Raw genomic sequence first — 24,663 nt, 5'->3', positions numbered from 1 at the left:
ATCTAAACACTTCCTTCCCCCAGCTTGCTCCTAGTCAGGCAGGAGGGCACCTGTGCGCGCAATGACACCAACTCACTCTGTGCGGCCACGGCAGGTGAGTCACTCTGCTCTGGCAACTAAAGGAAGCAGTAAGGCACGGAACTAAGAGCCCCACAACGTTTATTAAAGCAGATGTTGTACGTTTTACTGATTACGGGTCAGTATTCTCCAATGATGTTTTAATAGGTGCTTTGGTGGCAGGGCTCTAGGTCTTGCTAACTGGGAGAGTCATGGCGATCCTGCTCTCCCTCCCGCCGCCTCATTTCGTTTGGGGGCTGGCGGCACCCTCTCTACTTCCCTGGTTGTGCTGGTGAGCACTTGCCTACCTCAGAAATTCCTCCCTCATCTCCGGCCCTGCACGGTCAGGTTCAGCCTAAACATGGCACACCAGTGCCCTCTGGTGGCCACTTGCTGCAGCAACCACTGGCTCAGCGAGAACCTGTTTGCCGGAAGCAGTCTGGGAAATTCTGGCTTGCTCCGAAATTCTTAAGCCACGGATGCTGCTGACATGTTCCAGCAAAGCCTTGGTAGAGATCTCATTTACTCTGTCACAAGCCATCCGAGTAGGACCTCAGCAGCTCCTGCTACCTCTCCGGGTCTCTGTTTCTCACCTGTAAACTGCGAGGATTAAAATAGACCATCTCCAGCTTTAACATTCAAGATTCAAGGGCTTGTGATTCAGGGACAGTCATTCATTCATTCAACGAGTATTATGTGTTCATGCACATCAGAGAGCAAACCTGTGCCTTCCTGGCCTTTAAATCGCAGCCAGAGGAGACACTGAATAAGCAACAGACGTAACAGAAATAAAGCACACTATGTCAGAAAGTGACCAACGCCGTGGGGAAAATGAGGTACGGGAATGGGGCGCGGTGGTCAAGAGAAAACTATGGAGGGTGCCCTTCTGGTGACAGACGGGACAGGGCTCTGAGAGGTCACCTTTGTGCAGAGACCTGTGGGGGAAGGACAGGAGGCAGTTCATCCTGCAGATTTGCCAGGTAAGAGCATCCAGGTAGAGGAAAACCCATACAAACGTTTCAGCTGAGAGCCTGATTCTGTGTGAGGACCAGAGAGAAAAGCCGTGGTTCCCACAGTCCGTTGTATCCGTCTCTGCTATCGATGGGTCTGGCCACACTCATGGCCCAGGTGTCGAGGATAAATGGAATGGCAGTAAATTCTAGTCAGATTAGCTTTAACTGTGGTGGCTCCCACATACATATTCTGGAGTCCTTCCACCTTTGACTCAACCGTGGTTTGATAGGATTTCTTAGGAGTTTTTTATTAAAGTGTACCAGAGGAAGCAGCTAAATCCCTTTTCAATTTTCTCAGTGTTGGGGTCGGGGGTGTTCTATGAACTGGAATGCTCCTAAATAATGCTGCCCACGGTCCCCTGATGAGGTTCCCGGACCTACACCCAAGGGGGGCATCCCTCCTCTCTCTCTCTCTCTCCAAGGAAGCGCTGTTTGCTCTGAGTGGGTCTTCATAGCTTAGAGGAAAGAAAACCATTATTCCAAGGCTTCCAAGTGGGTGTAGTTAAAAAATAACCCCCACCCTTCTCTTTACCCTTTTCCCTAATCACATTAACGTTCTTTTATCACCTCTAAGGGAGTGCAACGTAAGTTTCCATATATGAGGCGAGGTTAGAATAAACACCAAGAATCCAGTCAAAACTTCTTAGAAATAATAATAAACACCAAGAATCCAGTCAAAACTTCTTTGAAATCATAACCAAAAAAGTAATTTCTTTGAGTTGAGCGTGAGTCTTAGAGTCATCCTGAGATAAGTCAGGTCTGATGCGTATGGTTAGTTCTTTAAAATAATAAAGCACTTCAGATGAATGCCGACTGTAAGAGTACATGAAGCCTTTCCATTTACAAAACTGACTGTGGGCATGGAGATTAAGACAACGGTACTACCCCCAATGGTGAAAAGAACTTTTGCCAAGTTGATTAATTTCTAGAATATCCCAACCTAGATTTTTTTTTCTGTCAACAGAAAATTTGGGTTTTGTTAACTGTAATATCGGGCAAGTGAACTACCTACGTGGCCTCAGAACTCTTCATCTGAAAACGATGAGCTTATACTACCAATGACTTCCACCAATCTTTCTAGTTTAAGATGCTGTGATTGCGTGACTCGATTTTGCAGTATTTGAAAAAAATTGCAATAAATTGGTAAAGAAAATCCGCACTGTGTCAGAGTACTTATATACAGCTACCACTCTTTTTATAATACATTTTGTTCTTAAACCACACTCTTCTGTTCATGTTTGACAACAAAAGAGGCATATTCAACTGAAGAAATTTATTTACTTTTTTTCCCTAGGTACAGAGATGACAATTATAGACAAGTTTTGATACATAGGAAAACCCTTCTGTCCTTTCTCTTTGCTAAATGGATCATCACAATAATTTTTACAATTTTTAAAACAATACACAGCTTTCTTGGGCTGAAGCGATCGCAAGAACATATTGGTACTGGTATATTACAGCTACTTACAATGTTTAAAAACAGCAATGGAGAAAAATAAGTTATTTAAATACTGATTTCATATACAGAAAGTGCAATGTTGTTAGTTGTTATATAACTTGCTTGACAGTTTGTTTTCTCTATATCAATTTAAAATCAAGATAACGTGGACTCAAGACTACTAGATTTATTTTTTCTGAAAATAATACAGTACACACAGGCAGCACTGACTTGGTGAATGGATGTCTGCTGCTGCAGTGATGAAAGCAAACTCTGCTATGTCAGGAACTGATCACCAGTACACCAGTCACCTCCAATGCCACCCACCCCCAGGTGCGGGACAGAGAAGAGGGCCTCAGACTAAGGCAGGCCATAATAATCTACCTCCTACTTGGTAATTTGGGAATGTCAAGAGTGGCTGGGGCCGGCTGCACTTCCTTCTAGACAGCTTCAAAGGAAAAACGGATACAACAGACATGTCGCTACCTGAGCCCAACTGCCTTTCCAGGTTTCTTTTGTGCTTTCTAAAGACAATTTTCTCCACCCCTCAACCTTCTGTACCGAGTGCAACTGATTCAACCTGGACATTGCCCACCTGTCTTCTAACATCCACTGGCGGCCCCAAACCACCTCAGTCAAACGTCACACGCAAACACCGAGGCTTCTCTAGGATCAAATTAATAGCTTAAAGCAAAAGAAGACCAAACAAATACTAACAATTAAAAAAAAAAAAGGACTTAAAAAAAGCTCAATAAAGTAAAAACCACCTCAGACCTTTCGGATTTGGAAGACCTTACCACCCACAATTATTCATGGTCCCTGAATTTGATTTTTCTTTGCAAAGGCAATGCTCTCTGAAGAAGAGTGACAAAACTACGGTTTGGCATTCTCACAAGCTCAAGCTCAGAAAATTCCCTTTTCCGGAGTCACTTTTACTTAAATGCAACTGTTACGGTGAAAATGAACTAAAACGTGGAAAGTCACAGGATTTCTCCTTTCCTTTGTTACCTACCACGTGACTTTCGTGTGGCATCTGCTCAGCTTAAACGACGAGATGGGTCTCTCACGTGTCGTGCTGAGGTGACTGCAAAGACAGCTGAGAAGCCCGTGTAGAGCCCTGTCACAGGGGAGCCCCACAGCCTCACTCCTTCCAGATGGGCTCTGCTAACAGGCACGCGACAACCCAAGGTGACAAAAACGGGCTGTTCTCAACAGTGCCATAGAAATTTGGCAGCTTTTGCTTTTCACTCTAGATTTCCACAACTTCTTCACATGGGATCTTACAGAAGGTATTATTGAAGCAATATATATTATTTAAAAATGCATACCAAAGCATGAAAAAAATATATCACCTGAGAATGTCCTTTTCCTCAGAAACATGGATCTAAATATATAAAGCAAATGCTAAAGATGGCTTTGTAATTAATGAAACCACTTGTTTGTTTGTTTTTTCCCTGAGGGAAAATCATCTGTTTTAGTGACTAGATAAAATATTAAAGAAGTTTTGATCAAGGCTTTGTGTTCAAAGTGTTTCTACTGTAAATGATCACATTCGATGCTTGGAATAATGTCCATGATAAGAATGTAGAGCAAAATCGCTCTGTAAGCAATGGAAAGCTTATTGGTTTAGTTGTATAAATTGCAGCATGCTAGAAAATCAGACACAAGGCTAAAAGAGCAGAGACTACGCTGAAATCAGCTGGAAACAACCGGAAGTATGCAAATGCTTCATACATGGCTACTGTGGCTTGTCTGGCTCCAAAATGAAACCTTTATTTGAATTCAAAGAATCATCTAAGTAAGAAAAGAAAAAAATAAACAAAACAATATCTTAATGGTAAAACTGAAAAAAAACAAAAAAAACCAACCTTTAAAAACATCTTTTAAACTAATTCCCTTTTTGAAAACATCTTTCTGAAAAATTCAGCCTTACACTGACTCTTTGCAAAGGTGATGTGTTAGCTGACGGCTGAATTTGGGAATGGCGATGGTCAGGAGGCCAGGTCAATGCTGCAGCAGAATGGCCCACATGGTCACGATATAACTGAGTCAAATGAAAGGCAGTTCCTATAAACAACCCCCCCCAACACACACACACTTACATGTACACACATGATACCTCTGTGAATTTCAGATAGTTTTTTTTTACCGGATTTGTAGCAGGTTTAAAAATTGAACGCCAACATGAAATCTGTGCCTGATAAACACTCCTACAAAATAAGCCATGTTAGAATGAGATACTTAGAAAAGTCCCTTTTTTGCTAGAAACATCCCAGGTACATTAGCTGGCAGTCTACGCTGAAGATTTGGGACTATGGTTACAGGGTTGTGAACACTACTTAGATAACTGCTTAAAAGCTTATATTAAGGCAAATAAAAGCTGATTGCTAGAAAGCAATTATTAAAATGTCTCTTGTTTACCTAAAGGAGAATAGAACTTTTTTTTTCTAGTGCAGACAGATTTTTCTTACTTTTGAACCAATGAGCATGGCAACCGTGTACAATCACTCCCGAGTCTGTTACTTTGGCCTAGCTAAGCCTGTCTGGTCCTCGGATATCCTGCAGGATGACAGACAGAAGGTCAAGGGCACTATCAGAAACTAGACAGGCTGCCCCCACCCTGCCTCCAGCCCTCTTCCCAGCACACCAAGACAGACCGGAGGCACGGCATTTGTGGCAAGTTGGCATCTTGGTTCTATTATGTTCTGGAAATAAAAGTAAGTGCTAGTCTTTTCTTTGGGGGGTTGAAGAGAACCGCACCAACTTCCTCCAAGGGGCTTCTCTGGGAAAGAGAGGGTCACAGGTCCTGTGCTAAGGCTCGGCCACACCCTGGGCCTCTTGTCTGGATCTTGTCTGCATGTCCAGGGAAGGAGGAATTGCATCAGCATCGTAAGCACAGTGAAAGAGTGGCTCTCATCCAGGGGGGGCCCATTCCAAGCCTGGCTACATGGCCTCGGGGCCCGGCGGCAGTTTGAAGAGTCTGGCTGCAGACATGAGCTTGCTTATGTGCCTCTCCTCTGTGATGCCGGCCTCCTGAAGGCAAGTGTGGGACAGAGAAGGCACCTGGCCCAGGGTGCTGAACCCCGCTTCTGTGAGGGCGCTGGTGTACATGGGCAGACCGATGGAGATCAGCCAATCCGACACAGACGACACGCAGCCGGGAGAGAGGGGCTTCCTACAGATCTCCGTGAGTCCGCCGCTGGGGATCTGCGAAAAGAAAGAAAATGACTGGAGGAAGACTCTCCACGCACCATCGGAGGGCTGCTTCTTCGATGCCTAAAAAGGACATTCCGAGCATATTACACTGTCACACTGTAGGAAGTGATGATCCTAGGACAGGTCAAAAGCCAAGAGTCTTTCTTGACTTTTCAAACTTGAGACAAATTTTCAAGGAAGTGTTTGAGGCTCTAGGTGGTACTCGGAATTCGAACTAACTACCCCGTTAGGTGTCCAGCTACCCAAACTGTGAGTATAATAGTTCTGCCTATTTTGTCGCATGGTGACATACTCTTCAAGGAGGGATCACTAAGGTGACAGACTGAAGAGGCAGTCCCATGCAACAGCGTGAAAAGTAAAATACTAAATACTCAGTGGCTGGTTGTTTATAAAGTAGATTTTCCACTGTGTTTTGAATCTACATTGACAACTACGAGGTTAAACATTTTATCAACATAGTTACAAAGCATCTAAAATACAATACTAACAGGTATTGGCTAAGGCAGGGACACAAACACACTTGGCTTCTAAGAAGACCAAGTGCTACACCTTTCTGACTACCAAGTGTGCAAATCCCTGAGAATGCGGGCCATCTTCAGGAAGCAAGCCCTCTCAAAGCAATGTAGCCTCAGAAATGAACCTGAGATGCCTACAAAGACTTATTAAGAGTGTTTTTTGCTACATTATTGAAAATAAAACATTGGAAGAAACCTAAATATTTCACCAATATGAACTGGCTGAACTAGGACATATTCAACCATAAACCACTTTGAAATACTGATCCTGTAACCGTTTTAGTAAGAGAACTAGATTCATGCTCTGACGACTCAAAACAGTCAGGTTTCAAAACTGAGCATTTACTGTGATGTATGTGCAGAGAACTGACTGGACAGACTGAACTTTTTCAGTGCTGGGCATGTGGATAATTTTCATTTTTATTTATTTTTTTCTTTCTAAAATGGGATCTTAAAACTTTGTGGGCTAAGAATGTACTGCTTCCCCGCCCGGTGTCCCCAGGGATGGCTATGAGGAACCCTGAGCTGCGTACGTAGCGGTTGCCAGTGTGCTTCACGCTCTAGAACTAAATGGACTCAAAAAGCGGGGAGAGGGGGACCCCGAGGTGCGGCTGCTCACCGCCATGCGGTGCTGCTTGCGGAGCAGCTTCACGCGGATCTGGTCCATGTGGGTGGCGACGTCCCTCTCGGGCAGCTCCAGGTCTTCTGCGTATCTCTGCACCAGGGCTTCCGGAATCCCACAGCGGCCATGCTGTGTGGGGAACAGAAAGGGACCGTCAGGCGTTGCTGCAAGGATCTTTTTCCAAGAGGAGCAACCATAAGGCAAGACAAGACCTTTAGCGACTGGGAAGTAGTGCTTGAAGTTTTTATTTGAAGTGAATATATTTTCTTGATAGTCAGGATGTTTTAGTGAGAATACTTTTCAAACTATGTTTCAGGTAGTAATGAGCTCCAGGGAAATGTTTTGAAACATAACTGCCCTACATTTTGGGGGGGGGGGGGCAGGGGCAATGCGCTCACCTCACTCTACCTGATCATTCTGCAAAATGGTTTTTTGAAAACGGTTCCTGACTGCAGGGGAGAAGGGCAAACCTCTTGCTCTACTGCTATTATCTGTTAGGATGTAAACCGCCCACATGGCTAGGCAGCATTTACTGAGGAGGAGACGCCTTCCCCCTTGCCGCTCAGAGGGGTTTATTCACTAGATATTAAGGGGAAGGAGGATGTTACTGTCAGCCATTCGCGGTCATAACCATTTTATACCAAACACTCCCAGGGTGCATTACAACAGAGCGTGCATTTCCAGGAGCAACATACGGCTGTACCTATTCTCTCTGTCTTCAAAGTCGCTGTGGGATTGGTAGATCGACTTTCTTTTTTTCAAATGAGAAACGAGGTTTCGTTATAGAGCTCAGTGTTTTTGGTGCAGTGGTATTTCCACATAATCTTTCCCCCATCACCCACACAAGATAATTATAGAATTATTACATCTGAATAGGGTTCTACAGTTTTCAAAGTGTGTTCACATTTGTTTTACTTGCTCCTAATAATAGCTCTGAGAGGTAGTTATGTAGGTTATTATTAATTCCATTTTACATACAGGAAAATGAAATGTGGATTTGTTCACGTCTAAAAACATACGTGTTAAGAGAGGAAAACTGGACCTCAGGTGTGTCCTGTCCTCTGAACCAAGCCTTTCGGGAACCAGTCCTATACTGATCGATAGTTCTCCCTGCAATGGATAGCTGCCAAAAATTAAAAATAAATAGGCGAGAGAGAGAGAGAGAGAGAGAGAGAGAGAGAGAGAGAGAGAGAGAGAGAGAGAAGGAAAGAAAGGAAAAAAAGGAAAAGAAAACCCAAAGCTGTATTTGCATTTAATCTGGACACTGTGCTCCCACTGGTACTACCACTCAGTGGCAGAGGCACCTACTGTGGGCCACCCTGTGCTCTCACTGCCAGAGGGGCCCCCGCCTCCAGGCTGACCTCCTGGGTCAGCTGAGGTTCCTCTCACCTGGCTGCTTGGCTTATTAAAGTGGAGGCCTGTGAAGCGGGGCCAGGGCCTTTGATACCTTATCAGAATACGGTTCCTCCGTGAGATCGATGCCTTCAGCTCGTAGCTTGTCTTCAGTGAGCATCTCCAGATCCACTCCCCGAGTGCAGGAGATCTTCCTGCCCAGAGCCGGGCCCAGCTTCACGCCATGCTCCTGGAGACTCGCGCTCTCCGGCAGCTCCGAGAGCCAGGGCGGCGGCCTGGAGCTCAGGGGGCTGCCAGGCTCCTGCCGAGACGGAGGTCTAGAAGCCTGAGGCGAGTGACAGTCGCTGGGGCCGCTGGGGCCGCCCTTTTTCAGGGGCAGGCTGGGCGCGCTGGGGCCAGGAGGGCTGAGGTGCAGGCCATTGGCCATGGCCAGCCGCTCCTTGCTCTTCTTGACAGGGACGGGCGGGGGCTGCGTGGGATGTCTGGCAGGCATTCTGGCCTCAAGGCCCCTCTGCTCACCTTCTTTGGTGCCCGGGGGTTGATGTATTTCTTCGAAATCGAGTCCCTTCCTGTGACCCTCAAGAGGAGTCCTTGTTAAACTGTGTCTCAGCCCAGGAGGTTGAGCATCATAGTTTTTGGGCAAACGCGGGGGAGGTGACAGGCCACGGGAAGGGGCTGCACCTGAGCCACCCAGTTTCTTAGTAGTCGCTTTCTGAGGTTCAGAAAATCGGTTGCTTTGGGTCAGTAGCAATGCATTGTCAACGGCAGAATCTTGTTTGGGGCTGGGGGCCTTGGTGACGGAGGGGGCTGTCTTTTGTGGCACTTCTGGTACAATCTGAGGGGAGGGTTCTGTCGCTGCACTAGGCACGTCTTTTCCAGCATCCGGCTCTCCCTGAAGGGCGTCCAGGGAATGGGATCGGGGCCACGTTTCTACCGGCTGGGGGCCCTCCAGGGTCTCACAGCTCCGGCAGATGGAAACGGGGAGGCTTCTGCGGTTCTTATTCAAGCCAGTCACACACGGCTGATCACAGCGCTTGAGAGTGTGAGGGGTCAGGCCACGGCCCAGCCTGTTTTCCTCCCCCCGCTTCAGGGTGTCCCCCGACTTCGGCAGAGGCAAGGTTGGGTAGTTGCCCAGCTGGTTCCTGTTGAAGGACTTCAAGCTGGACTCGGTGGTTGACTTGGCCGAGAGAAGGCCTGTTTTCCGGGTCTTGCCTGCAAGATAAGGAAACACTTGACAATCACATCTTACAGGGCGAATCAATCAAACCGATGAAGAAAGATGTGCTGCCGTAACTGAACTCTCCAACTCTTGTATCCCATTATTGAACTACAAACACTAAAGGACAGAACGTCACCGTGTATGACGCTGAGTCATAATAGGGTTATCATGGTCTTGTTTTTATTTTTCGAAAAAATTCCCAGTCTTTGTAAAAGATTCACAGAGATTGAATTAATTTAGTTACCTGTATGCTGTGTCAGGCAATAAGTAAGTCTAGGCCCCCTGTCTGTTCCTAGCTGCAGTCACGGTGGAAGAAGGCTGATCACCTGAACTCCACTCAGAAACCACACGGATGGGATTTCTGCCTAGTGAGTACAATTTCCTAAGGTCATGGTCGCCAAGGGGAGGTGGACTCAGTTTCGGGACGCGTTCTATAAATGGTGTCCCCTAAGGGTCACCCCTGACCTCTCAAATTACACCTTGCTCCAAGCCCTCCTGTCTCAGTGTTCTGTGCATAAAATAAATGAATCCTAGAAGCAGTCAAACAACCTTGGTACAAGTAAGTGAACAAGCTTAATTGAGTATTTTGCCCGAGACAATCTATAAAATATTGACATGGTTCTAACTCCCAGTGAAACATCAGCCCTGATTAAAATACACTGTCAGACTAATAAGGGAACCATCAACCAGACATAATGTACTTAAATTTGACAACTGTTGATTGATATTACCCACTATGGCTTGATAAGCCTCACTGAGAATGTACTGGCTATGGATGGGTGAGGCACTGTGCTAAATGCTTAGTTTCCATCAATCCCTCTCTCCCACTTCCTCTTTCTCCCCCTCTCTGCAAAAGTACCCTAATATTTTCTATTCTATTTTATCTTACAAAACTGCTGCTTATGACCTTCTAGAATGATTTCACAACCCAGTAATGAATTACAAGCAGCAGTTTGAAAAGCTTTGCTTTAGCAGGCGCTCAAGAAACATTTTAACCCATGGGCTACTCAATGGGGTTCCAACAGCAGCTCAAAACTATTCAGCATTTTTCACGAAGGCCTTCCAGCATTCAGCAGTAATTCGGGGGAATGCTTTACTGCTGCTTCTAATTTGCTATAAATGGGAGTTTGAGGGGGCACATCAGGAAACCTCCGAGCCACCCACGGTAGTACTGAGTTCACCTGAGCCCGTTCCACCAAAGACTTCTCTTCTATTGGAGACAGACAAGTGAGCTTCCCGACAGCTCCCATCACCTGCTTCCCGGCTGTTAGGATGGGAAAACAGCCAGACATTCGGCCCTCGAATTGCCCTCTTTCCCAGTAAGAGGGCTGTGTCCCCGGCTGCACCTGAGATACTGAAGAAGCCACCGCTGTGTGACTCTGAGGGACAGGCTACCTGGTAAATTGTTTTCCTTCCGAACCTAATCGTTCCCAACACCCAGGTGTTGGTTTCTGTTGTATAAAGAAAAGGACATAAGGGACCCACAGTTTGGGTTTTACAGCTGCAAGTACTTTAGACGGAATTTATTCACCTCACACAGCAGCCAGAAGGGACAGACATTAGAGGCTGGCTACAAACTAGAACGGTAGAGAGGTCAGAAAGGGAAAGGTTAGCACTGAGTTCATCATGGTAACAGAATCATTCTTCTTCAGACAACTGGACTGTGGAAATCAGTCATTTTAAAATGAAGCTTCATTTATATTGTAAAATGGATCAAAGCTGCAGGGTGGCTCAAGGCAAAAGCCCAGGCATGACTCCACACCCTCTGTGGCCACCATCCCTCACGCCATCAACAACCCCCCAACCCCGTGGTCCCTGAGGAATGCAGGACCTCAGCACGGATCACAGTTCAAAAAACAAAGTTATGAACTGCAGAAGAAGCAGTGGCTCCTTTAAACGCACCTTGCACTTATGTCTCCCTTCTATGAAAATACTTTCCTAGTGAGAACGAGGACATAACTGTGTGGCCTGGTTTAACATTTGGATAAACAAAGGGCGGGGAGGTTGGGGGGGGGGTACCATGTCCTTAACTGCTAAGTGGACAAAGGCAAAAAGATGAAAAGGAAAAAAGAAAAAGTCAAATCTATTTCGAAAAGATTTTGTTTTTGAAGTGCTTTAGTTTGTTTGAATTACAGACTGCTAGCAATTTCAGACCTTCATCGTACATTTTCTGTTGCTCTCCCAAATGAAATGTATGGCTGATCCTGTTGTCCTGACAATCTGTTTATCGAATGTCTTCCACGTGGATATAACTAGGGAGCTATGTTATAAGTAAGGTCCTGACTTAAAGAGGCCATCATTTGTAACAGGTATGGGACTCAATGCTTCAACTGAGACAAAAACCCATATTCTCTAATGACTTCCGGGAACTAGACCCCGCGGAGGGCTGACCCAGTGGTGTGAGTGTGGGGACCGTAACCCTGAGCCCAAGGTCAGGAGAAGGAAGGACCCTACTAGATGTGGGTAGTTGTGCTCTGTGTAGCTGGTGAGAGAGCGTGAGATTTTTTAAAAAGCAAAATGTAATATTTTAAGATGTAATCAATCATCTATCCTTTATTTTCCGATATCTGGCTTCCACAAAAAAATGAAGCCATGAATGTTTGGATCAAGTCAAGTCTTTTCACTTTGCTTTAATATCAATTAGATCTTTTCACAATGTCACCTTTGACAGACTGCTGCCAGAATCTATCTTTTCGTTGAGAGAGTTGCCCTGTCACTGGGACCCCGGAGCTAACAAAGCTTGCCTGCTCCCCCAGCCAGGTCGCAGCACTGAGGGCGACCCTGCTTAGGCTTCCACATACGAAAGAAGACTAACTGAGGTGAGGGATGATGACAGTACTCAAGGAACAACCCTTTATGCCCCGGCCTGGCCCCACGTTCTCACACGGGCTCCCCCAAATCCTCATACTGCAAACAAATAGGCAAAGAGGTCCCATGGCATGTGCTGCCTTTCTTTCTTGTTAAAAAAAAAAAAAAAGAACAATGACTTCAGTTACTATATAATCTTCCTGAGCTATAAAGTTTTCATCTATAAAATATGCCTTGCAGGGTCTGAGTGATAATCAGTAATACATACATAAGCACGCAACCCACTGCCCGTTTCATAGTCAGTGTTCAATAAATGCTCAATATCATTAACGTATTATTGCTCTGTTTAAGCCTTACAACAACCTGTAAAGAAAAACTCACTTTACTATTTCAGAGGTCAGGGGGCTCAGAGACATGAAGTAACCTGACCAAAGTCTTCAGCTCATTAACATTCTATTCAGGGTTCAAACACCAGATCTCCTCACTTCAAACCCCATGGCTCTTTTCACCACCTACACCAGGTGCTAAGACTGTGAGAGTATCAGGACCATGCAAGTTTAGTCTTGAACTCTCCATTTATGTCGTAAGAGGGACAGAAAGAGAACTGATGAGAAGACGACTGTCATCATTTCTCAAGAACATCAGTTGCCTAGGTTCCTGAGGGATTTTCACTCTTCCTAAGAATCTTAACTAAGCACCGATGATCCTGGAAAAAGTCCTCCTTCTAGTGCCAGGATTTCCCCAAAGCTCAGGCAGAGGAAGGAAGATGGTCCTTAGCCAAAGCGCAGATGTTAGCAAACAGCCCAAGTGGCCTGCAATGAAGTCGAGCTCCAGCTTCTCCGCGCGGACGTTACCGTTTTCCAGGTTCTCGCTGCTTTCGTAGCATCCGGAGTCTCGTGGGGAGCGTCCACTCAGGCCCTGGCTGTCCACGAGCAGCTTCTCCTGGGACCCTGACTGGTCGCTATTACCTGCAGAAGGTGAACACAAAGCATGAATCACAGAGGGAACGAAAGGCAGAGGTTTCAAAGCCAACCCGATCCCGGTTTTACCCTCCCTCAGTTATTATCATGCACACCATACATTTTTAAGCCTTGAACTTCGAAAGGACACTAATTATTTTAAACTAAATGAAATAAAAAATAATGATTAAGAACAGAATATTTTTCTTTTCAAATAATGTATCACATGAAAATAAATTTGGAGATGGAGAGAACCTATTTGGAGTGTGTCAATGCCCTTAAGTTACTCAGAGGGTGACTGGCCAGTCACCCAGTCACCAAGACAGGAATTCAGAGCATAGTGTCAACAGTGAGGGTGGGGGAAGAGCCATCCTGAGGGCTGGTCCCATGGCGTGGCGCAGAAGCAAAGAGTGAGCATGCCCCTTTCACAAGGAGCTGTTAGGTCCCACGCCTTTTAGAAATCTCTAAGATTTGCATTTTAAGTTATCTGTCGCATGCTTTCCAAATTGAGAAGCTAATATAAAAGTGTCAAATGAAATATCAAATTTTATTACCATTTTCAAGCAATCTTTGGCCTCAGTGACACATTGCTGGCCCTCATATTATGTCAAAGAAATAAGGCAGCAAAAGGGGACACAAACTCCATACTGACGAGAGCCCAGGGCTACGTCCCTGTGTTGTTTGGACTGAGTCAGAGAGCTTTCTTTCCTTCCGGCCTTCTCCCTTTATGATGGGGCTCAGCATTTCTGCTCAAAGGATAAGGCTCAGGGAGCCCTCTAACCGGGGGGCAGAGTAATGAGTACATAAGGTGGATGATTGAAAGGTGACCGTCCTCGTTCTCAGGAACCCTTCTAAACAGAAGCAGATGTTTCTGCTGCGTGCAAGTCTGCCTAGTGCTAGTCACGTGGGAAGTCCCCGGGGCCTTTTCCAGCCAACAGTGTCACTCTGCCCGTTGCACAACAAGGGCACATGTGGCCTGACCTGGGGCTGAGGTTACAGAAAAACATCTTTGTATTATTATGTATGTGTTATGTCCTTGGTCACAGAAACCAAGAAAACATTTTCTCCATAAAATAACTAGTTGCATGATGAATGACTTTATTTTCCTTTTCTCTTCACTTGTCCTTCCCTTACCCCATACACAAAGAAGAAAGAAATCCATAGACCAGAAATCTGATGCCTTTTCTCAGGTCATTAAAAAAAAAAAAAACTAAGTTGTGGGAAGGCAGAGTGCTGCCGTTCCACATCAGTGCCAGCTGTTTCAGCTGTCCCCTCACCACTTCCTGTTTGTGTCTCTCAAATGGAAAGCATCTGATAACACAAATCATGGCAGAAATCCTGGCAAAGTAGGTCTGGATATCAGACCTCCAAGTTAAAAAGTGCTATTTTTTACAACGATGTAATGAAAAATTAACTAACTGGATGCACAAGAGCAAACCTCACCCCTCCCCTGCACAAAAAAGGGGAACATTCTAGGGTGACGTCCTCACTGTGTGGAAGAGTCTGCGGATTTGGAGTGGCCTTTGTCCTGGCCTAGCATGTTATTTAGGAAAACGATACTTCTGAAATGAGGGCTCTGAACGATCAGTTACAACCCAGGAAGAGGGATCAGCATAGTCTGTCCTTGGTAAGACAGCTCAGTATCCTGCTTCAGCTAAAACAAGACTCCCAAGTGCTGACCAATGGGAACAAAACAGAAAGCTTGCCCCCTGCCACTGCATGAAGACGCAGACATGGCATGTGTGGGGACGCTGGCTTCATCAGGCGCCTGCAGTTACCAAGCGGAGGGAAACACTGCCTGGAAAACAATTCAATTTATCAAATCCCGAGGGCGTTATGTCCAGGAGCTACTGTCACTTTCTCTCAGTCAGCAGCTACTTGGCAGGGACCTTCATCAGGGAGGATGTGGAGGCGGGGCCCACCTTAGATGTGTAGCAGATTCAAGGCCATATCCTCTCCCTGTACTTCCTAAAATTAATGTCAAGGTACAAAGAAGAAAGAAGGGGAGCTAGGACCATGAGTATTCCTCACATCAAGCAAGAGCGGAGGACGATTGGATTGTGGGGCTGAAACCCCATTGGGGTATGACCCGAACGTGACCCTGAAGGGACTCTGCTTGGGCTAAGGCTCTCCCCCAAACCCCCTCTCACCTTGACACACATATGCACACAAACACAAACTACACATACACACACACACAGAAAAAGAATATCCAAATGACAGCATTTACCTCAGAAAGAAAAAAGGGCAAGGAATGGAATTCTTGGATAGCAGGCCTTTCAATGGGCTTGAAACATCTATTTCTCTTTTTTTTCTTTTGTTTCAAAAGAAGGACTGAAGCAAAAATGTTCCTTTTAGTTGGACTTAAGAAGTGAATATGTGGATCTGTTTTATTTTTCTCTGTACTTTTCTGCATATTTGAAATAACTGCTCATTAAAATTCTTAAAAAATTACATTCTTCAGGAAGAGAGCTTTCACGGGGCAGACCTAGGACAGTGGATTTGGGATCAGGGTAAGCAATGGCTGTCGAACAATGAGTCTTTCCAACTGAACCCAGCAGGAAGGCTGGCAGTGCCCAGGCCTGGGTGCAACGGGGCAGGCTGGTAGATGTGCTTCCTGCTCCTGTGGAGCTGAGCTCGAAGACTTGTAAGATCTCTGAAATCTCTGAAACTGTTCAGTGTATAGAAATTTAGTTGGACATACATCTACTATGTTCCTCTAAATGATCAGTTACTTAGAATACTTCTTCAACACAGAATTTAACTGAATGTAAAATCTTATCATCTGGACCCAGAGCCTTGTCACTAATTAGCACCCCTGAGGCCTGGATGCCCTTGTTTTAGAGCCAATGGAAGTGCAGTTTTATGCACTGGGAATGTTGTCAACGGTGGCAACGCATACATTTGAAATGAGGTTTGTGAAGAAGCCAAGAGCCCTCCTTGGACTTCTGAGTGCACATCATGATGAGCAAAGATTCCCTCTGACAAATATCTCCCGTGCAAACCTCAGGACATGATTCCAGGAAGGATAATGAGGAAGCACAACGGGCCTGAGCCAGCGAGGTAGAACAGAGACTGAGCAGAGCCTGCGTTATACTCAGTTTTTAGCGCTGCTCCTCCTACATTCTGAAAGGTAAAGGAAACGTGATGGGCAGGGCTTATAAACCAGCTGTTCTCAGAAGAGCAAATGAACTATTTTATAGAGCAGATGTGGTCCCGGAGACTAGATGATTTAGCTTTCATTGCTACTAACAGAGCTGGCTGGCCACACAGGGCACTGGGCCAAGCTCTTTAACACACAGTCTGGCCACAGACCCCTAAGAGACCTCTAATACTAAAGAAACCTGGTGATTAAGTGATAGTCACTATAAAACACAATTCCCTCCAAATCTATCCCCGAAGGTGGTGTGTTTATCTTGGGTTCAGGCACCTATCTGACGCTGTGTGGTCCCCCATGCTCTCAGTTAATTTAGAGGGAGGACTATAAGCAGGAGTGTAATTGTGCTGAGAGGCACTTGCTTCCCTGTCTCCTGGGCCTGATACCTTCAGTCACGTATAATTTTTTTTCCACCATTAACCACAGTTTTGGTGTGTCTTAACAATAGAAATGCTATTAGCTACTGATATCCCTGAAGTAGAGCACTTGAAAGAAAATGCATTTGAATTCAGTAACTGGAAATGATGCTTCCTTTGTGATGAATAATTTCAGGAATATTTTTGATGTCAGACTGAAGAATAAAGAGCAAGATAAGACTAAGTTAATGGAGCAAAGGATGCCATGTATTCAAATACACTTCATAAAAGCTGTGTGCCCACCGAATTCTGTTCATGGGCTATAAAAATGAGCTATCATTTCAGCCATACCTTTGCGATGTGGAATTCTCTGCTCTACGCAGTCACTGCAGCCATTTCCTGCTTCTTTAATGGCAGCTGATGAATTTTACTTATTCATTAGGCAAACTATTCAATGAGAAAAGAACTCCTCACATGCTTTGAGAAGTAATCAACCCTTGGCTGGGCAACGCACTCCCAGTTTGTCAGTCCCTTTTGCGCCCATGTGTCCTAATGACCTGAGGAAGGCCACAGAGCCCAACAGTTCCTCACATGACATCTACCGTGTTTCTTAAGAAAATTAATTCCATTCTCAGCAACTTAGAGCAGCATTTTCCTCAACTATCATATTGCCAAGACACACGCCAGGAAAGATATCAGCAGTAAGATTTTCCCTTGCTCCCACATCACCAGGAAGGTCTGTTTTTGTGCTATTTGACATAATACGAAATTGACCTTGGCTCCAGAGAGAGTAGGACCAAATGAGTTACTCCAGGGACCTAAGCACCTGCTGGCTGCTTACAGGACGACCACTGGTGACCTCCGGATGTGCAGATCTAACAATGACCATTCCTGGGCTGGGGGGACTTACTGTCATATTCCTGTAACAGCTCCACCGCTGTCAGGAGAACAGCCCTGTGTTCTGGGTCCCTGATATTTAACTCATCCAAGTCTTCCTCCTCTAGGAGCTTAAAGGTGTCCAGATCTTCATAGCCATTGAACAGGAAAGTGGGCATGTGCTCCTGTGAGGGAAGAAACACAGAAGCAGTCAGCAGACACAGCCACGTGACCCATGACCCACAACCGGCCTCAGACCCCTCAATGTTTTCCATAGTCATTTCTATGCTAATTGGAAGATTAGTAAGTATCATTTGTCAGCTTCTGTGCCTCCCAGTCCTATGGCTTAGGAGGCAGGCAGGCGTTTCAGGAGGCATGGGTTGAGATGCGCGCTACAGGCTGAGAGGGCTCCACTGCCTTGCGTTTTAATTGTGCCCTCGCTGTGCGCTGACCCCTTGGACGCCACACAACGCACAGTGGAGAAGGCTGTTCTTTCATTTCCAGAGCTATTGAAATCCAACTCACAAAGGCCTGTGACTTCCCCAGAAACAAGATGGTTTTGCAACGAGGAGACAACCTACCGCTGTAGCCCCCACCCCTCACTAGATGGTGGGAATGTCATGGGAGATGAGGGAGCAGGGAGCCAGGGTTTGGTGCTTCCTGCCCTTCCTGGTAGGAGCTCGAAGCTCAGAGCTCGTGGAAAGCTGCTCTCGGGGCGCTAACAGCACATTTTGACCTGGGGCTTGGCTAATGCCCACAGGAGAGGTCAGGGGCAGCGTCAGACTCCAGTTACCTATTTCTGTAGAATAATGGCTACTCGTCACAATAATGGCCACCCTTGTTGGACCACATAAGAGGACGCCTTCCCCTTCCCTGGGAGTGTCCGTTGGCTTGTTTAGTTTAGAAGGGGAAACAATGTGTAACCAGAACAGGAAGGAACTGACCTTCAGGTTAATTCGATCCAGGAGATCCTCCACAGATTTGGGCTGGGGGGGTCTTCCTTTTCTCCTCCTCCTGGTGGGGCGCTTGGGCTTCTCCTCCTCCTCATTTAGCACGTCCACGTAGATGAATTTGAAGGTGCCCACCTTGTTGTTCAACAGGCCCATCCAGGTGCCCATGGGTGGTTTGCTGATTATATCGATGATGTCTCCTTTCTGTGGCCCAGGGAACAAGCATTTCTCAGCATAAATCGTGACTTGATGAGCTATGTTCACCACGCAGGTGTGAAAACACCACGAAGGCCAGAACTGGGGTTCTACAAGTGACCTTATGAATGGCGGTTTGGGAGAGGGCCAGATGGAACCCTCCGGACTGCGTGGGATTCCACGGAGGCTGGAGGCCTCATGACCTCCGCCCTCCAGCACCACAGGTGAGCTGCCTCCCAGTGCTTGTGGCTGTGTGGGGGTGCCTGGCTCTCTGAATGCCATGCCATCATCCAGAGCTCCCAGGGCTTAGAGAGAGAATTTCCCCCGAATTAAGTGCCAGTGGCAATCCCTGCTCTGTAACTGCTGCATCCATTTTGTAGGACTCCACATCTGTCTCACACAAATACCACGGACCATACAGAGAAGGCAGTAAGGTTTCTTTAGCGGGAGAAAGCACAGAAATTGGAGGTTGGAGACGGAAGCTGAGGTCAGAGGTCAGGGCCAGGAGTATGAAGTGGTGAGGACAGAGGATGAACACAAGACCCGCCTCTGTCCCAAATGCTGGCTGGTTCTGTTTTGGTTTACACTACAGAGGAGACCGGCTTAGGAAGGTAGCCAAGACATTGGCCAGTATGCGCCGCAGTAGCCCAGCATGCAACAGTAAGAGCAGAATACCTCTTAAAGAACAAAGAGCCCAGGTCTAAGGCCAGACAGAGACACACCTTGAGCTTGAGTGAGTCTGTGTCGTAGGGACTGGGTGTGAAGTCAGTGTGCACCCTGGCGCGCCCGCAGAAGGGGCCCCGGTAGGGGGGCTCCTCATCATCACCGTCTTCCGACTTGACGCTTTCCCTGTTACTGGTCGAGGAATCGGTGGTACTCACTGTCTGACCACCTGTACAGGAAACACGGGAAGAAGGATCAACACAGATTTCCCACAGAGCAAAGCTGAAAGACACTGAAGGAACAGCAGGTTAGGACACTGAAGGGCAGAGGAGCAAAATCATGAGCCACAACCACGTCAGGACCAGAGCAGGACCCGCTTCTGAGTCCAGGGAGGATCTGAGTTTTCTGATTGTTACTGCTCATCAAGCCCCTAATTGGACAGGCAGGACTCCAGCAAGCCATCTTTACGATGTGGGGATACAGGTGATATCATAAGCCCTTCACACTCACGACCCCTCATTGGTCAGGCGTACAGTTTTTACCCCATTTTACAGATGAGGAAACACACTCAGAGAGGTCAAGTAACTTGCCCAGGCCAAGTGCTTGTAACGTGGTAGATTTAACCATGGGATCTTTCCCCCTACCACTCTGCGGACATCACCATTGGACAGAGTGGCTGACCAGCATTTGTTGTCGGTGACATTTATAATCCTCCTCCCTTCCCCCATCTCTTACTTTGCTGGTCATCTTTATGATGACCTTGAACTTCTCCTCCTCCGTTCTCCAGCCTTTCTCTGAGATGCTTTCCCTATCTTCTGCAATCAAAACTCACCACCCCCTCTTTTGTGCCACTGCTGTGCATCTACTGGACAAACACGGCTCTAGGTCCAGATATTTTGTTGGTCTACCTCTGGAAGAGCATCTTAAGGATAAAAACACGGGCTTATCTTTAAGTCGCCCAAACCAGATACCCAGTAAGTCTGATTTTGATTCCGGAGGAAAGCATCTACAATCACAAAGCAGACGTACTCATCGAGCTCTGTCCGCTCAGGGAGCTCCGCAGACTCTCGACAGAACCTCCAGCTTTGAGCTTGGGCTTGTCCACGTGTTCGCTGTCAGGCTGGGGGGGTGGAGGGGAGCCGGGCAGCCCATCGAGGCTGGTGTCCTGCAATGGAGTTTGACAAAAGTATGTTTCATCAGAGTGGATGACTGTCATTTTGCAATTCAAAGCAATTTAGCCCTCAACTAAAGCAAATCCATTTTTATACCCATCCTTGATGCCACAGACAATATTCTCCTCCTTTCTAATCTATATTCTTGCTTCGTTTTGAAGTTGTGGCCTGTATAATTATTAATTAAGCACTTAAAAATTATTTTTCATGCTCAAATAGAAGTTCTTGAAGTCCCTAAGAAAAACCTATCTACTTCTGAGACAGACTACCTCATTAAAGGCTTAGGGACTGCTAGCACACTCAGCAATCTGGGAACAAAGCAGGACTCCAACTGCCGATCAAGCAGAATCCACTTGTAAGGGAATATTTAATCTATCTGAAAGGAAACATTTACACTAAAAAACAAGCAAACAAATAACAACAAAAAAAAGCATATTCCTTTAAAAAAAAAAAAAAGACCAGATTCTTAGGCTTCTAGTGACACAAATTATTGAAACTGGCTAATGAAATACCAACTCATGACCCAGATACAGAGCAAAAACACCATTTTCCAGTCTATAAAGAAATGTGCATAGGTGTTAGTCGTGATCAGTTGTATCTATCACTTCTTTGTATTGCTAGTAAAAAGCTGTGGTGCCCCTTTCAGATCCCTTGTGGGGTGGTTATGTCGTCAGCCTGGCAGCCCCTCGCTGGCACACAGAAGTACAGCCGGCTCATGACTATGTCTCTCTTCAGAAGTGTGCAGTGAGAAGGGCCTGCTCGCCAGAACAGAAACCTCCCTGGCGTATTACACAGCCGTGGAGCACCAAAGGGTCTATACAAAACCTTTATTTGCAGGTGCCGACTCATCGGAAAGACTCTAACAGGATTCTGCGGGTCCTGCCAACATTTAAGGACAGCAGCCGTAGCTGCTTCTGATCCAACGGAGAAGAGCCTTGCACTTACGGAAAGGGAGCAGATCATCTCAAAAACAAAACTATAGAAACAGAGGTACCGTCATCTGGAAGTTACTGAAGCTACCAAGTATGAATTCTTCAGTACGCTTTTATTTCTAAATCATAAAATAAGACCTCTAGCCAATTCAATTCCTTTTGTAAAAATGCTTCTGCTAAAAGCACACATGTTTTTATTTTTTAAATAGTGTTGTTAAATATACACCTGATATTATATGTTCTTAAATGCTTTTAAAAATTATTCACTTATTCACCACATATTTATGGATTACCTATAAGAACAGGTACTATTCCAAGTAACAGGCACATGACAGGAACAGAGCAGACAAAAATCCTCACCAGAATGGTTGGTATATTTACTAAAAAGTTTTTAAAAAAATAAAGCTTGCAACATTAATCTTCTCTCCCCAAAAAGCATCACAATGATCACTTATTCCTTCTCTTTCTTTTTCCACTTAGGTGAAATGACTGCTTTTAAAAACCAGAGAGCTAAGAATACAAGGTGGGTAAATAGTAGTAAAATTATAGGAAAAAAATGCTCAAGTGACATTAACGTTCTATGCTTATGATCCATAAAGCAGAAAACCCCTACGGATGTTAAGTTTACATGAGCTTTTAGGGGAAAAGCCAGCTAAAGTAAGTGCTTTAAATTAGAGGTGTTGCCTTCCCTGGCATGACAATGGCTTCCTAGGGGAGTGTAGTTCACTTGGTTTCGGGTCAGAAATATAGATCACCATCACTCCCACACCCACAGGGACAAGAAAAGCAAAGAATACAGAAAACAGTCGTAGGGAAGACACACTGGAGACAGCCCCGACTTCCCTGTGGGTCTAAAAAGCCAGGGTTTCTCCACCTGAGCACCATCAGCATTTTGGAGGCACGATCCCTTGTTATGGAACGCACTGTCCTGTGCATAAGATGCCTCCCTGGCCTATGGCCACTAGATGTCACTAGCACCCACCCCACCGCAGTCCTGACGGTATAAATGCCCCCACCCCCCCAGGAGAACCACTGCAATAAACGATTGGCTGGCTGGCTGGCTGGGCGGCAAGTTCAGGGATTCGAACAAGGCCATGCCTGGGTTTCAGCTTACTATGCCCACCAGAGGGCAGCAGCTGAGCCAAAATGCCTGCTCTGCCGGTTTTCTTTCCCCCCGTAAATAAAGCAGCATTACCCACCTAGTTCCAGGAGACAGCCAGCGCACACAAGTACTTCAACAGACTACAAGATGAATACTGGAGAGGGGCAGGAAGGGAGGGCTTTGAAAACTGAACGGTCAGAATTAGCTAAAGGCCAGGCTCTCCACGTCTTCATTCCCTCCACCCACACAATTAAGTGCGGTATAGAATCGGAGGGGATCAATACTGTGACATCTTATTGGCTTCAGATAGAGCCAGTGAGTGAAAACGACCCCATGGAAACATGATTACCCTCAAAGTCCTGTAGCCAGGAAGCATTTTCTGAGCTGACTGCTCAGACTTGCTATGTATTTCTAGAACAACTTCTGCAATAGTGGAAAAGTCCGCTGCCTAAGAAAACGTGAGGGTCCTTTTTTTAGGTCTGATTCTGGCGACATGGACTTCGCAGGATGAGATATTATAGAAAATCAAATCCTTCCTTTGTGTTCAAATTTCATCACTACTGCACTAAAGAATCATTTTTTCACATGTCTGTCTTTCCTCCCAACTGTATGTAGACGGTAAGGCTTGCATTTTGTATTCCCAGCACTAAGCATGGTGGTAAAATGACCCTCAGTGTTTACTTAATAAATGTTTGTGGTACCAAATGTCTGCCTGTGGAAACTAAGCATGGCCCCGGAGCCCAGTTAATGGCAATGAATGTCTGTATTTAGCAGCATTTACAGTCTCAGACTGACCATCCTCGGCTTTCCTTGTTATCAGGGGGAACCAAGGGGGCTTTCTGCTCGGCAGCTGCATACCTGCTCAGAGACAGAGCTGCTGTATTTTTTAGACATTCTCTTCCTCATAGTCTCTTTCACTGACTTGACCTTTTTTCCAAGAGAGATGCGGGAGGCAGTAGGTGATTTGATGACTTCCTTGTACACAAAATCTCCTTCTTTACCCTGCAAAACAAAACAAATACCTCTAATCACAGAACATAAAGTCTCCAAACTGGTTTTATTATCCAAACCATTAATGTTCTATCTCTCAGAAAAATATCAGATTTTGAAATTTTTCCTATTAACTCAGAACTATATTGTTAATCATTTTAAAACTTTTAGCCCTGACTGCTGTGGCTCAGTGGATTGAGTGTTGGCCTGTGAACCAAGTGTCGCTGGTTTGATTCCCAGTCAGGGCAAATGACTAGGTTGCAAGCCAGGTCCCCAGTTGGGGGCACATGAGAGGCAACCGCACATTGATGTTTCTCTCCCTCTCGTTCTCCTTTCCTCTCTCTCTAAAAACAGATAAATAAAATAAAGTAACCTTGTTAATAAAATTTTTTAAAAAAAGAATTAAAAAAAAACTTTTGGGGTTTTTTTTTTTTCAACATTTTTTATTTTTTAATTACACAGTTGACATTCAATATTATTTTATATTAACTCAGGTATATGTGATGTATCTTTTTGATTAAAAATTGAAAGCTACTCATTATGGGGCTTTTGTTTGTTTATTTAAAGTGGGATGTGATATATTTTTTATTTAATCTTAGTCCCATTCTTCTCCTCTTATACTTCTTTCCATCATTTTAAATGCCCAAGGGGACTGCACTTCATCAATAAAGAGGGATTTACACGAGCCAGTGTTCACATAATCCTAGCAGTGAGGGAGAAGAGAAGGACAACGCTACGAATCGCCTGGGCAGGTGCTGAGAACAGTCAGCAATCGCAGTCATTACACATCATACCGGACCTGCACCAGAGCGGCACTTGGTGTGGTCGACTCCTAGGAGTGGAGGGAAAATGACTCATACTCTCTTTTCTTGTTTAAGGGATTGGCTCCATAAAATTATTGGTTTACAAACCAATAAAACTTGATATCTAAATAAACTAGTTTTATTCTTCCAGGAAATTCTCAAACACTTCAAACACCACAGAGGGGTGTTTCAGCGGCCACTTGATCACAACGAAATAAAGCAGTTTGCTGACAAAATGCAAGAGAGGAAAACAAAACGGTACATAAG

At 45.5% G+C, this 24,663-nt stretch overlaps 1 protein-coding gene across 2 annotated transcripts in view; it reads right to left on the bottom strand.

Moving 5' to 3' along the window:
* Nucleotides 1-5,360: 5,360 nt before the first annotated feature.
* Nucleotides 5,361-24,663, bottom strand: part of SASH1 (SAM and SH3 domain containing 1) — a 161,631-nt gene continuing 142,328 nt past the window's right edge. For both annotated transcript variants that reach the window (XM_090279952.1, XM_090279953.1), the window contains 9 exons: nt 23,462-23,605; nt 20,427-20,562; nt 19,457-19,626; nt 18,534-18,743; nt 17,624-17,774; nt 13,096-13,209; nt 8,309-9,426; nt 6,859-6,990; nt 5,361-5,715 (listed from right to left, as the gene is read on the bottom strand). In XM_090279952.1, the coding sequence (XP_090136078.1) occupies nt 5,452-5,715; nt 6,859-6,990; nt 8,309-9,426; nt 13,096-13,209; nt 17,624-17,774; nt 18,534-18,743; nt 19,457-19,626; nt 20,427-20,562; nt 23,462-23,605 (2,439 nt within the window). In that variant the 3' untranslated portion in view covers nt 5,361-5,451. The remainder of the gene's footprint in view (nt 5,716-6,858; nt 6,991-8,308; nt 9,427-13,095; nt 13,210-17,623; nt 17,775-18,533; nt 18,744-19,456; nt 19,627-20,426; nt 20,563-23,461; nt 23,606-24,663) is intronic.

Source organism: Furipterus horrens, unplaced genomic scaffold (assembly GCF_987537825.1).
Source record: "Furipterus horrens unplaced genomic scaffold, mFurHor1.1.pri manual_scaffold_6, whole genome shotgun sequence".
Taxonomy (NCBI): domain Eukaryota; kingdom Metazoa; phylum Chordata; class Mammalia; order Chiroptera; family Furipteridae; genus Furipterus; species Furipterus horrens.
The sequence above is the reverse complement of the archived record's forward strand: the minus strand, read 5'-3'. Positions and strand labels throughout refer to the sequence as shown.